Source organism: Rhododendron vialii, chromosome 2a, assembly GCF_030253575.1.
Source record: "Rhododendron vialii isolate Sample 1 chromosome 2a, ASM3025357v1".
Taxonomy (NCBI): Eukaryota; Viridiplantae; Streptophyta; class Magnoliopsida; order Ericales; family Ericaceae; genus Rhododendron; species Rhododendron vialii.
Window position 1 is genome coordinate 6,476,097 of NC_080558.1, and position 13,615 is coordinate 6,489,711.

At 38.4% G+C, this 13,615-nt stretch overlaps 2 protein-coding genes across 2 annotated transcripts; one reads left to right on the forward strand and one right to left on the reverse strand.

Annotated features, from left to right (window-relative positions):
• Positions 1-124: 124 nt before the first annotated feature.
• LOC131318012 (pentatricopeptide repeat-containing protein At1g63330-like) lies at positions 125-2,513 on the forward strand. The gene has a single exon (XM_058347788.1). It carries the CDS (start codon positions 373-375, stop codon positions 2,236-2,238), a length of 1,866 nt encoding a protein of 621 aa, XP_058203771.1. The 5' UTR covers positions 125-372; the 3' UTR covers positions 2,239-2,513.
• Positions 2,514-5,053: 2,540 nt separating this feature from the next.
• Positions 5,054-12,360, reverse strand: LOC131318013 (protein PAM71-homolog, chloroplastic). Its single transcript, XM_058347789.1, has 10 exons — positions 11,971-12,360; positions 9,368-9,527; positions 8,946-9,129; positions 8,537-8,584; positions 6,943-7,039; positions 6,542-6,705; positions 6,220-6,285; positions 5,710-5,760; positions 5,434-5,538; positions 5,054-5,365 (listed from the first exon to the last, which is right to left on the reverse strand). The coding sequence occupies exons 1-10, from the start codon at positions 12,092-12,094 to the stop codon at positions 5,300-5,302; spliced, it is 1,065 nt and encodes a 354-aa protein (XP_058203772.1). The 5' UTR covers positions 12,095-12,360; the 3' UTR covers positions 5,054-5,299.
• Between the last annotated feature and the right edge of the window lie 1,255 nt (positions 12,361-13,615).

Here is a 13,615-nt window from a genome sequence, read left to right on the forward strand (position 1 = left end):
TAAAAAGCAATGCATCTTCTTCAAATTGTAATTGTCCCCCTTCTTTTCTCACATTCTTCATCTTAATTATTTTCCCTTAAATTCACACCCCCCTCCCCCCCACCCCCACCCCCCCCCCCCCCCCCCCCCACTTTTCCCAAGTTCCAAACAAACAGAGCAGGAGCAGTTTCAAATCCTTGAAGCGTGTTCGCTAGATCTGCTTCTACTTTGATCAAACAACGTCAATTTCGAATCAGTCCAGTCGGTTGGTAGTGGTGAATCCCCTCTCTCTCTCTCTCTCTCTCTCTCTCTCTCTCTCTCTCTCTTCTCCTCCTCCTCCTCCTCCTCCTCCTCCTCCCAAATATAACTTTACGTTCATCGTGGATTTCCACTATGGCAGCTGTTGCTTTGATTTCCAGCTCTAGAATGGCTTGCAAATACCCAACAAAAGGTACCTCTCTTCATCTTTCACTCAACTTTCACCCATTGCTGGCTCATATAGCGTTGTTTCACTCCCAAATTCCAACAAACCCTTTTGCTCCTGATTCCCTTGCAAAAATGGGTCCGACTCAGATACAGAAATTGGTATTCGAAAAACACAAATTGGGTTTCGATAAGCTCGACCATGCTCTTGATTTGTTCCATCGAATGGTCGAAATTCGATCTCGTCTTTCGGTTGTCAATTTTAATCTGCTGTTAAATGCTATTACCAGAATGAAGCAATATTCAACGGTAATCTCTTTATTCAGAGAAATACGGGAGCTGGGAATTCCAATAAATGAGCATACGCGGAATATTTTGATCAATTGTTTTTGCCGCACGAATCGAGTAGATCTTGGATTTGCTATCTTAGGTATCTTCTTCAAATATGGTTACAAAGCGAATGTGGTTTCCTTCAACACTCTAATAAATGGGTATATTTTACAAGATAACACTGCTGATGCTGTGAAATTGTTCCTCAGGTCGATGAAAGACGGAGACATTATACCAAATGAGATTACGTACGGGACCATCATAAACGGCCTTTGTAAACTTGGAAACACTACAATGGCTGTACAGTTGGTCCGGAGTATGCAAAAATGGAACTTTAAGCCTAATGTTGTGATTTATAGCGCTATCATTGACAACCTTTGTAAGGACGGAAACATAGATGATGCTTTCAGCCTCTTGTCAGAGATGAGAGAATGGGATGTAATGCCAAACGTGGTTTCCTATACCTCTTTAGTTGATGGCTTGTGCAAATTGGGTCGATGGTTGGACGCCACAAGAATGTTGCAAGACATGATAGAGCAAAACATTATTCCAAATGTTTTAACCTTTAATACATTGGTGGATGCACTTTGCAAGGAAGGAAAGACTAAAGAGGCAGAGCGTATACTCGCGATCATGATTCGAAGAGGTGAGGAACCCGATGTAGTGACTTTCAATGCTCTTATGGACGGATATTGTTTGCAAGGACACGTGGACAAAGCAAAAGAAGTGTTCAACTCCCTGGTGGGTAAGGGCCTTGAGCCCAACGTACGCAGCTATAATATTTTGGTGAATGGATACTACAAGAAGAGGAATTTAGACGAAGCCATGCATCTCTTTCGAGAAATGGCTTGTAAAGGGTTAAAACCTAATGTCGTCACTTACACCACTTTGTTGAAGGGGCTGTTTACATTAGGAAGGTGTGATACCGCAGATAGTTTGTTTCACGAGATGATACGTAAAGGTCAAAATCCTGACATTTTAACTTACTCGGTTTTGTTAGACGGCTTCTTTAAGAACCATGAAATCGTTAAGGCAGTAGAGGTGTTTCATTCAATGCAAGATCATGGCATAACTCCTGATATTGTTATCTACGGTATCCTCATAAATGGCATGTGCAAAGCTGGGAAAATTGAATATGCTCGGGAGATTTTTAGTTCGATTTCAGCTAAAGGTTTGAGACCCACTGTTAAGACTTACAACACAATGATTTGTGGACTTTGTAAGGAGACCCTAGTGGATGAAGCTGAGCAGTTACTCTTGCAAATGGAGGGAGATGGGTGCCCACCAAATGATTTGACTTACAATGTCATTGTTCGTGCATTCCTGCAGAGGAGAGACAATCGCAAGGTTAAGATGCTTCTACAAGAAATGATCAATAGGAATTTATCAGCAGATGCATTTACTATGTCCACATTAATGGATTTACACTCCAATGGTGGTGGGGATTTTGATTATTTCACGATGATCCAGAATCTTGTGTCAAGGGATAGAAAAACCATGTCCTAGATTGTAAGGGGAGTACTTGATGTTATCAAAAGCTGAATCCTCGTGTATGTGGCTTGCAAGGATTGACAATGTTCTATGTTCTATTGCAAAGTTTTGCCTTGAAACACATGGATTCAGTAGTTGTAGGTTTTTCTTCCCTGCTTTCACCATATAATCAGAACCACAGAAGGTACTTCTATTGCAAAGTTTAGCTTTCTAAGATGTAAAACTCTTCCTGTTTCCCTATAGACCATATGGTTCGCATAGCATAATCAATTGCACTTGTGGAGTTCAAATGATTCCTTTTTTTTTCTTTTTCTTTTTTTTTTTTGCATGGAATATTCGTAGTTTGATTCTCTTGAAATAGGGATGTTAAAGCATCCAACTCAAATTCAATTGACAACGAGTGGAGAAGCCACCTTGGCTCATATACTAGTTATGGAGGTGATAATTAGCCCAAGTGGGACCAACTCTGACAAAGGAATATTGGTATCATTCTGAGACCCATCTTTTCGTTAACATGTAGCTTACAAATTTATTTTTTATTACATGTCAAGAGTGTTTACTCGAAGAATTTTTTTACTGATTTCATCTTCTTTTACAGTTTCTTATTGTCCATAACTAGTTCTTACCAGAATTGTCCATCGATTTTTGTTTAAACTCAGCTTCATAAGTTTCAAATGGCTCCTTAGCTGAGAGTCAAGTGCTTTTGGGCATGTGATTGGCTTATTCCCACAATAATGTCTTAAGCATATAGCTAGGCTAGCAGGAGTTCATTTTTCAGGGCTTCGTCAGTTTTTATGCAGTGAATCCACTGCTAGTTTTTAGAAGATTTGCCCAATGTTTTTCGTTGTGCTCAGCTTCTCAGAGAACATGAGGCTCTTTATAACAGAAAAATAAAACAGCTCTTTCATACGAAATCAGATAACAGGATTGGGCACATATGCCTGTCTGAAGCTATGTTGTGCCTGCCAAAAATACGTTGTATACTTTGTAGTCTGGCTTGCACCTTTCTAGTGATCCTATTTACCTTGCTAATGCCAATACTATTTTGTTCTATCGACATATTGTAGGTGTTCCTTCCATTCAAAACTATAAACCCAGGACAGTCACTGGGGGGACGGGCTTCATTTTAATACGACAGACATGCATGGGGTAGCTCTGAGTCTCTGACTCATTCTTTGCTTGATTGACAAGAATGTATTCTGCTGCTAATGCCAGAAGTCAGAAAATAGAGTCTCTTTTTGCGGTGCAATGAGTATTTTCTGCTAAAATGTTTGTATCTTGTCGTTTCTACTCGTCTGCTAATTACCATTGAGAAAATTACAACGAGGGCAAGAGGGTGAGCTGGAGGTGGTAAAGTACTTTCTGATTAATGCGGAAATTTTGAAGATAATGAGTATATTGTTTGACTGGTATTGAATGTGATGAGAACAGTCTGAATACAGGGTTTTCAGGAAGCTATTTGAAATGTCAAGGGGTTCAACAATTTGCAAAGTCATGGTTACTTAAATTTTTAGATTGCTCGCAGATCTTCTCTATCACAATTGGTTGGTTGCGGTTATCGATTTCATATCGTTTGTCTGTGTGCTTGTTCGGTTCGTGGAGTATGCCACCTTGCTCCCCTTGATGTTAATATATGTTGTCTTTTTTGTCCCAGCTACTGAGGACGAAGCTAAACACAGAAATTTGGGTGCCGAGGACAATCTGCGAACCCACATTCATCGAGTGCTTCACTGACGTAAGTTGAGGCAGAAGAACTCTCATAAGGAACGTAAAACTTTTGAGTACCGGTTAAGTATATTCATCGACTACATATGTTTAGTACAAGATATTGATATATTACACCACCTGCATTTCCGGGCAGTTTACGCATATGTGATTCCTAGTGTTTTGGTTTCTCCACGGCCGTATTTTAATTTGAAGAAAAGCGTTGGATGAAATTGAGCACAACTCTTTACTGCTCCTTAATACCTACACCAACATCATTGAAAAGGATGATATAGGCATGCAAAAGCATCATCTCCGCTTTCTACGTTTCACAGCACTTCAAATTTCATGGAATTGCACTAATTTTTCAATATAGGAAAACGTAAGAAAATCGTAATGAGAAAATGATCGTTGTGGAAGGAAGAAATAATGCAGTGGCTGCGATGATTTGGGGGAGGGTTGAGGGTGATACTGTTAACATTTTTTTCCATAAACAGAACATTTTTTGCTGGCAGAGATGCGAGAACCCTTCTTTGTTCAACGGATTTTCCTGTGCTCAAAAGTGAATTGTCAAAATGCTCTCCAGTCTATGCTTTGGAAAAATTATTCCAGAGCAATGCTGGTAAGAAAGGCCTCTGGAGCATTGAACAATCTGTCTGGGCAATTCAGTATTGCAGAATCGAAAGAAGGCAATCCTATTGAGGCGACCAAGGAGACCATCCCTTGCCGGGGCCAGGGGAGAATAAGAAAACGCTATATGAACATGAATCTCGCTGTGAATGATGATTTTTGATACGCGAAAGGCTCGTCTCCTCTTTCAACACATTCACAACGCTTCTTTTCTGCTTTGTATTTTGGCTAGTTTTGGTTTGGTTTATCAATCTTGTCACACAAGATGCCATGTGCTGCTTATTGTAGGTACATACGAGTTTATGTACTTATATGTTTTTGTTGACGATTTTATAACCGGAATTTCATTCAGATTCTGAAGAATTCTCGAGTATCCACTACATTAGTTCATGAATTTTTGTAGCTTTTTTCCAGATTAACGGATCGAACTTGCCTAAAGATATTGCGAACCATATTAGTTGTATAACCAAATAATTTCAGGCTCAGGCTTCCGCAATGATGAATTAAAGATTGACATTAATAACGGTAAAGCTTGCTATAAGTTGCTATCAAACAGACTTATGGCTACAACAACAACTGTAACTAATCTCATTGTGCTTAAAAATACATGATGTGCATGTGCCTTCTTCGATAGGAGTTTTGTGATCTTTATTCTCTGCCCTATCTCTAATACCTAATTCCAAGTCGTATTTAGGTACATCAGCTCTCGATTTCTTTCTTCCAACGACTCCCCAAAACAGTATCAGAACACTCCTAGAAATGTGGCTACAGCAAAAACCAGAAACAGTGCTCCACCCAAATAGCCAACCTGATTGGAAATTCGGTCAGATATAGAAATGTGTTCCAAATTCCTCAGAGAGAGAGAGTAGGTCATACCAGTTTTTCAGAGATGTAGTTAGCGAGAAATGCTCCTCCGAGAATGGCAATTGATGTTGCAAGAAGATGTCCTGCAATGGCCCCACTTGCCACACCCCAAGGAGACTGTAGAGAGGGAAGTGAAGAAAACACAAAGATAAATGGAAGTTAACAGAGTTTAGAAGATGGAATTTGTTTACGATTTGAAAAGTGAAGAAAATATAAAAAATAAATCACAGTTGCAGAGTTTGGATGATGAAATACGTTTCTGAATTGGAATTTCAAGAAAATTTGTACCTGAGCAGCACCAAGAGCAATTGTTGCTAGCATCGAGCGATCTCCCCATTCCTAGAGGAAATAACAAATGCAATGGAATGGATGCTTCAGTTTATAGAAAATCTTTTTACATTGGATGCATATAAACGCAGTAGTCCAGTTGGTGACAATTATAGGTCCATTTGAGTTTGGATTCAACTCCAGCACAAGTCGAGATTTCTATTTTTCACAGGGATGAAGGGTTCATAGTAGGCGTTCTCTGTCATTGTGCCAATATCACATGAGAAAACGCTGGCTATTTGCTGAGAAACCAAGTTAAAAACTTTGTAGAACCTTTAGTCAATGGATAACATGAAACCTAGAGTCTCCCACAAAGTTTCTAGGGCAGCAGTAAATGGTGGCAGTTGCAACGCTTGTGGAGAACTAAATGGACATTGTCTTTCCGCAAATGGTTGAACAAATAGGCAATCAAGCAGAAATCTTGTGAGGATGAAGAATGGTGCCACAAATAAGGAGATGTAGATTGCTTACAGCAAAAAATACAAGGCTTAATGACTTCCACACAATTTCGAGTGGATTTGATAGTCGCTTGGACGCCTGTAGACAACAGATACGGCATTTGTGATAAGTTAAAGTACACACCACGAGAGAGAGAGAGAGAGAGAGAGAGAGAGAGAGAGAGAGAGAGAGAGAGAGAGAGAGAGAAATTTTGGGAAGAACATTACATGCACATAACAATGTCATAATCCATACGAAAGAAAGTAATAATATTGCAAACCCATAGTAGATTATCTTTAAATGTATATTAAACATGAAACCTCATTATAAAAAAGGTGAATACATTAAGTATTACCTTTTCCTTCACGAGCTCCTCAGCTTCGACATATTCACCAAGTTCAGAGCTGTTCTTTTCACCACTCTTACCTTCTTTTGATGGAAGGTCCCACGCATCTCTTATTGATTTGAGGCCAAAGAACATCAAAAGAGTCACGGCTGCATATTCTCCAATAGGCAATGCTGTTCATAAACCACGCAGCGACTAAAGATCAGAAATTCTGATTGTGAGCAAGGACAAAACAAGCCCAAAGTTATCGTATGACAAACACAAAGCTCATTGGAGGACTATCATGCCAAAGTATCGACCCTGATGTACATCACAATAGCAGCAGCCGTTCACATGTTTAATACAAAGAATACACAGGCTTGGTATCGAGCATCATAAAACAATTTTGTGATGCTAAAATAATGACTCACTTGTCTGAAACTGAGCAGGCACTGAATGAAATATCCGTCCTATTATGACCGAAAGGACTGTCATAAATGAAAGAGCGCCCATGGACCCCAAAAGAACCTAGTCAAGAATCCATTAACTTGTCAGAACATTTAGCTTTCCGGATATTATTCAAATATCAAATAGCCTACAATAACAAGAATTGCCTTATACAGAACCATTGCTTGAAGCTCTGGTATCAAAAAGATTAGCACAGACAATGTAGAGTTGTGAAATGCAGAAATCCCTTTAATACATAAAGAATTGGAACCCTTTTTTCAGTTTTCGTAGATGGATAATGGGTATTCGGGGACTCATCTCAGACATGAATCACATGACTTCAAGTGTATGTTTGATAGGCAGGTAAATGGCAAGAACTATTTTAATTCCCAGGATTTGAAGTATTTTTGGTTCTTGAGAAGGAGAAAATTATGCCCCGATAACTACTGAACCAACTTTGTGGGGCATGCCCTTGGCTCTTCGTCCTCTAGATAAATCCATGTAACTACTGTAGTACTGTATGACCTGCTTTTATTGATTTTGTTATATTTTCTGGTGGATGATCAGCTTTGCATACTGTTGGGCTTGCGAAGTCTGATTCAACTTGCGTCGCGCTTCACTGGAGGTTTGGGGTCGTAGGGGCCCAAGGGGCAGTGCCCACGGCTGGGTTCCGGGGGTAGTGTAGGTTAGTGCAGGTTAAAAATACTTGTTCTACCCAACAGCCAATGTAACTTGTACTCTTTCTTCATTGTATACATAGTGGAAGCTGGTGAGCCGTGGATGTACTCAACCTTTTACATTCTGTCGGAGAACAACGTAAAATCTGTGTCTTGCATTTCCTTGTTTACTGTTTTTTATTATTCTTTGCACATTGTGTGTTTGTTGGTTTGGCCAAATTCCCAACAACTGGTATTCTCAAGTCACCCCAACCTGTCATCAGGCCAAGGTAGATACAAGTTTCGATATATTGGTTGTTGAGTGACAATCCATTTTTCCGCAATGAAGAAGGGGGATTTCTTCTACAAAGCAGGTCCATAAGCAATTCCGTTACATGGACAGGATCTTCCCAACATTCTCATCCATATCCATCTTAAATACCCACTCATGCTACTCATAAATGAATTATTCTAAGGGCATTTTCTTCTGTCATGGTTTTATACAGTAGCCTAAATAGCTTCGAGGTCCCTGTAATATTTAACAGGCAACTGGTGAGTTTCTTTAGGCCAAAAAGCACTGAAGAGTTGCGGAATTGGTGCCGAATGTGGCTTATAGTATCAGATACAAAAAAACATGTGGCTTCTAGTGAAAATTATTATTTTGATAGATCAGCACATAGGGACTTTATTCTAGTAGAAGTACTTGTTTTGATAATGTAGAGAAACAAAGTTTATCTTTTGTTGTATAAACTTCCATTTTGGGGGAAATTCTCTGCCAAATTAGAGAAACAAATAGACATATATAAGTATATCCAGTTGTAGTTGTAGATATATATATATATATATATATATATATATATAGAGAGAGAGAGAGAGAGAGAGAGAGAGAGAGATGTAACAATTGCCAGAAGATGAAACATACCAGTCCTCTTTCATATTGCATCGCCAAGAGTGCTGCAATGAAGAATGTCTGTTGAGGATAAGAAGATATTAAAATATGCTTTATGCACCATTAAAGTGGGCAAAATTACATCAGAAATTTAAATTCAGTAGACTTGGTGTTATGAATGGGAATCTCTGTTAGAAGAATTTAGCTTGAAATCCAAAGTGATCTCCTATTTTGGGCGCATATTGTATGTATCGTACAGGTACTTTACATAAGCCTTTTTTCTATTCCAGCTACCCATGCTCATAACCTCTTCTAGGCATGAAAATGCTATAGGGGCTAGTCCTGAAAAGAGAAAGCATTGATGGGTATGCACAGATAGTATTTATTTATACATATACATGGAGTATCAAAAGTGGTATGTTATATATAAGCATACATATACCTTGTCGCCAATTTCTGAAACAAATATCAATGAGAATGCAGCAGTGAAGCCAGACTTTGCAATTGCTGCTAAAATTGATGAAGGTCCCCCTTTCACAAAGGCAACAAGTGAATACACAAAAGCACATCCACAAAGCACAGAGACTAGAGAGAGAACATATGGAAGTTGATTAGGAGGCTTTCCACTGCCAAATCACAAAAGATATATGCATCAGTTTGGAATCAATTGAGGAGGTCCACTTTGACCTATTGTAACCTCTCACAATATATGTGGTACTGGTACATAATTTTATTTAACTTGCCCCCACCAGTACAAGTCTGAGTTCCACACATCACTATATTTCATTCACAATCAAAGGTCAAGAAATACCAGAATTCACAATAATAGCATCTGAAAAGTACATTTAACGCAAAACTACTTACATATCAGATGCATTGTCACTTTGTGGATTGTCAAGAAATGTTTTTTGCTCATTATTTCCCTCGCTCTCTTCAAAACTCCCAGGTCCAATACCAGCAGTAGATGCATGTCCTTTGATTTTTCCACGCGTAGATTTCAACCTTGATAGTTCACTACATCTTACTAAACATAAGTCAGCAAAAGGGTATTTGTTGGTCTACAAGTATAAACTTTAAACAAAATGCTTTGGGATGATACAATGTGGGTGATCAAAACAGACATAACACCATATGACTGAAAAGGCTAACTGATGATGAAAATCTGTTTTCTAGGAGAGGTAATCTCATTTACATGTGGCAAAATTACATCAAGGTCTTTCGTAGTAACAGCTTAAACTGAGGAATCATCTCATAGCATTATATATCAATGCCCCATGGTGGTTAGCAGTGCTCCGTAAATTAATAGGGTTAAACAACTCTCAACATACATATACGAAATGATGAAAAAACTGCAATGATTCATATGCAACTTGGTATGGGTGTCTCTCATGATACGAGCAAAGACATAATATAACACAAACATGGTCCACAATGGTCAGCTGTGAAACATGATATGATGTTCTCAGACTGCCACTTCCATTGGGAGAGAGAGAAAAAAAAAAAAAAAGAGGGTGGAGGGTTAGGTCAATATCCAGTTCAGTTCTAGCAGTAACCAAGAAAGATGAAACCAATACAAAATAAAATTTATGTTCTATCTGTGGTGGGCCAAACCGAATTTGCCCATAGGGTTGGCCCATGATTAGGAAGCGGGCAAAGCCAGGGAACGGGCGTGGCTGGCTGGCCCCGTCTGCGTTACTTGGGCTGAAGCCCAATGAGATAAGAGAGAAGCCGAAGGGAGGAGGACCGGACTGAAGGCTCCGACCCACCAGTTTGCAAGCCCAAGGACCGAGCCTTCGGGTCAGGCTTGCGGGCCGGATTGATCGTTTGGGTCAGTTTGACCCATGCGAAGGCCACGTGGAAGTTCCTCTTGTTGGTTCCAAGGGGTCTTGGAACGTCTGAGAAGAGGGGCGGTTATTCGTGACGTCACGGACATGTGCTGTGCGTCATGGGCACGCTTAGCTTGGAGGGCAAGTATGTTCGCCTATATAAAGGAAGGGATAAACCCTAGGAGAGGTACACATTCTCACACCATTAATTGTACTCTTCCTCTCCTATTTATTGACTTGCTCGACGGAGGGGCGAGAGCCGGCCAACCGCCTCGCGCCTTGGTGCAGGTATGCAGCGGAGCGGAAGAGGAAGGATCCGAAGGAGTCCGACAAAAACCACCACACCACACTATCTAATACTTGATTAGACGTAACACGGGGACCTATATCTTACCAAAGTTATGGCAGACCATGCAACAATTACTGATTGCATACACAATTTAAACCCAAGCATAATATGCAACAATTTGAGCATGCACATGTCCTTTATCAGTACAAAGTTATTTACTACCTCTGAAAGCAGTTCCTTCAATCATACATGTTCTGCCTTTCAAAAGAAGAAAATCCTATGCATCCTTACAAGTGAATTAATAAGATGGAGTGAGCTATTCTCCATGTTTGACGGAGGAATAGTGAGGTGGAGTGGCCTATTTTCCATTTTAGCAGGAAGTCATTTGGCGATTCAATGCATAAGCTATCATTAGCTACTGCTATTTACCACTTGTGGATGGTGAGAAATGCTAGACTGTTCAACCATAAGTATATAGACCCTACTAGTACCTTGTTCAGGAGCATTGCAGCAGATATTAGGGACATGATTTGTTCTTTTAAAATGGTGGTCAACACCCAAGAAAACTACTTCTTCGTCTAGCTTGGTGTATATCCACCAAAATTCTGAAGATAAATAGACCCAAGAAAGCTTGACTGTAGTTTTCAGCTTCTATTTCTGGTTTCTTGTTGCGATACTCTGACCCTATAGATGTAACTCTATAAGGAGGGGGTATGGATTTGTTAATCAAAAGCTTACCATCTCACCAAAATACACGTGTATCAGTGAAGGCACAGCTTTATTTCCTTACTCACATAAGGGCAACGGGTCAATTGAGACTTGACCCACCTGGCCTCCGCCTAACAGGATAGCTGTTTTCGTTGCGATTAACTCCTAATTTACATAACAAAACAATTCATTGCTTTTGTTTGACAGTAAATTAAATGGACTAAACTAATGCTCAATGCCTTACACCTAAACTGCCAAAACCCATATCAATGAACTAATCTTGAAACCCCAAGGGGTTGGCCTAGTGGTCAAGGTCTGGACTCAAGCGTTTGCTCACTCCTAATTTCTCATATTCGAAACATCTTAGGTGTTATCAACTCATTTGGGGCTAGTTCATACAGAACTTGCTCTGACTGGGTGGTGGGATTGGTCCCAAGATTAGTCTACATTCGCGTAAGCTGGCCTGAACACCAGAGTTATCAAAAAAAAAAAGAAACTAATCTTGAATTCCCAATCTAGAGAGTTCAAATTTCATGGGTCTTTTCAATTTCCACTATTTACAAGGAATCTGAGATTCTTGAAGAACATGGGAAAGTCAAACAAAGAACAACAAACAGATAGGAGAATGAGCCAAGGGAGCTTACATGGAGGAGAATTTGAGATGGGTCTTCTGGAAATAACGGCATAGCAAGGTGCCAAAGCCAATAATGGAAGCTTTGCCATTGAAATTCTTGATGACGGTGTCGTCTCAATAACCAACCCTTTCATTTTCTTCCGCTGAAACTTGCTTACAAACTCATATCTACACTTCAATTTCAACACCCAAAATCTAAATCTTGAAGTAAAACCCAAAACAAAAACCCTGGTGATTGTGAATTTTGATACCCAACAGTTCAGTTGAGTGAGGAGTGAAGACCAAATTGGGTTTGGGTTATTTTTCTCTCTATCTTGGTGCTAAATTTTCTCTGCCATGTTCCTAAATTTTCTCTGCCATGTTCCACGTGTATATGGGAGGAAGGCGATAAACTACCAATAATGTGTTATACAAACTTTAGCTTGCGGATCAAAAAAAAAAAACTTTAGCTTGAAAATTAAATAGGAAAATCAACGGCTTCATTTATTTGGTGGGAATGGTGGGTGAGAGATGTATTCTCAAGAAATATAAAGTGAAACAAATTTTATTTTTTTTGTGTGTGTTATGTTGACAACAAATCTCTAGAAAAACTAAAAAAATTGTTATTTTTTGCAAGAAAAGTATTTCCAGTGAGAAAATTGAGGTTATAAGGGTATCCACAATGCTATAATAAAAAATAGATAATCAAAAATTGCCACATCAGCTTTTGATTATCCATTTAAGAGATTACTAAAGTTAGCAATATAGAAGTTTACAATGGCATAATCAAAATTGAATAACCAAAAGTTGTCATATCACTTTTTTAAATTACAAAAAAAACTAATAACTGTGAACATAAAAATAGTTTTTTCTAAAAATAATTTTAAGACTAATAAAAACTATTTATTAGAAATAGAAAACAATTTTTAAACTTTTTTTGAAATTTAAAAAAAAATAGTTTTTGTGTAACTACGGTTTTTGAAAAAATAAATTTTTATATAAGAAAAGGTTTTGAGAAAAAAATTTCTTATACAAAACAATTTTTTGAAAAAAGAACAATTTTTTTATTTTTAAAAACAGTTAAAAAATATTTTTTGGGGGGGAAACAGTTTTAAAAAAAACAATTTTAAGTATTTTTTTTTTGAAAACATTGTTGAAAAAGAAAAAGAAAGAGAGGGGAAAAGGGAAGAGATATAACGTTTTTATTTGTAATGATGTGTATTTGATTGAGAATGCGAGGTTAATTAAATTTGGTTATTGACAAAATGTTAGTTTTGGTTATCCAAAGTCCAAATTTTAATTATTTCTAAGGAGGTTGCTAAGTTTGATGATAGTATTGTAAGGCCATCCACAGTAGTATAATTAAAAAAGGATAACTAAAAGTTGACACATCAGCTTTTGATTATTCACTAAAGAGGTTGTTAAGCTTAACAATGTTGAGCTTCACAATGATCACTTCTAGTCCATAACCAAAATAAGGGCCTACTACAATTTCACACTCTCTCCCCCTCTGTTTCCTGTCATTCACTTTCCTCAATTTATGTTTTTTTTGGCAAAAATATATAGATTCCATCTCTTAATTTTGGGAAAAAATCGGTGACTTTCTTCCCTCCTATTATGAATTTTTTTTGGGGAAAAAAATTGAAACGGAAAAAAAGAGTGAAATATCATAATCC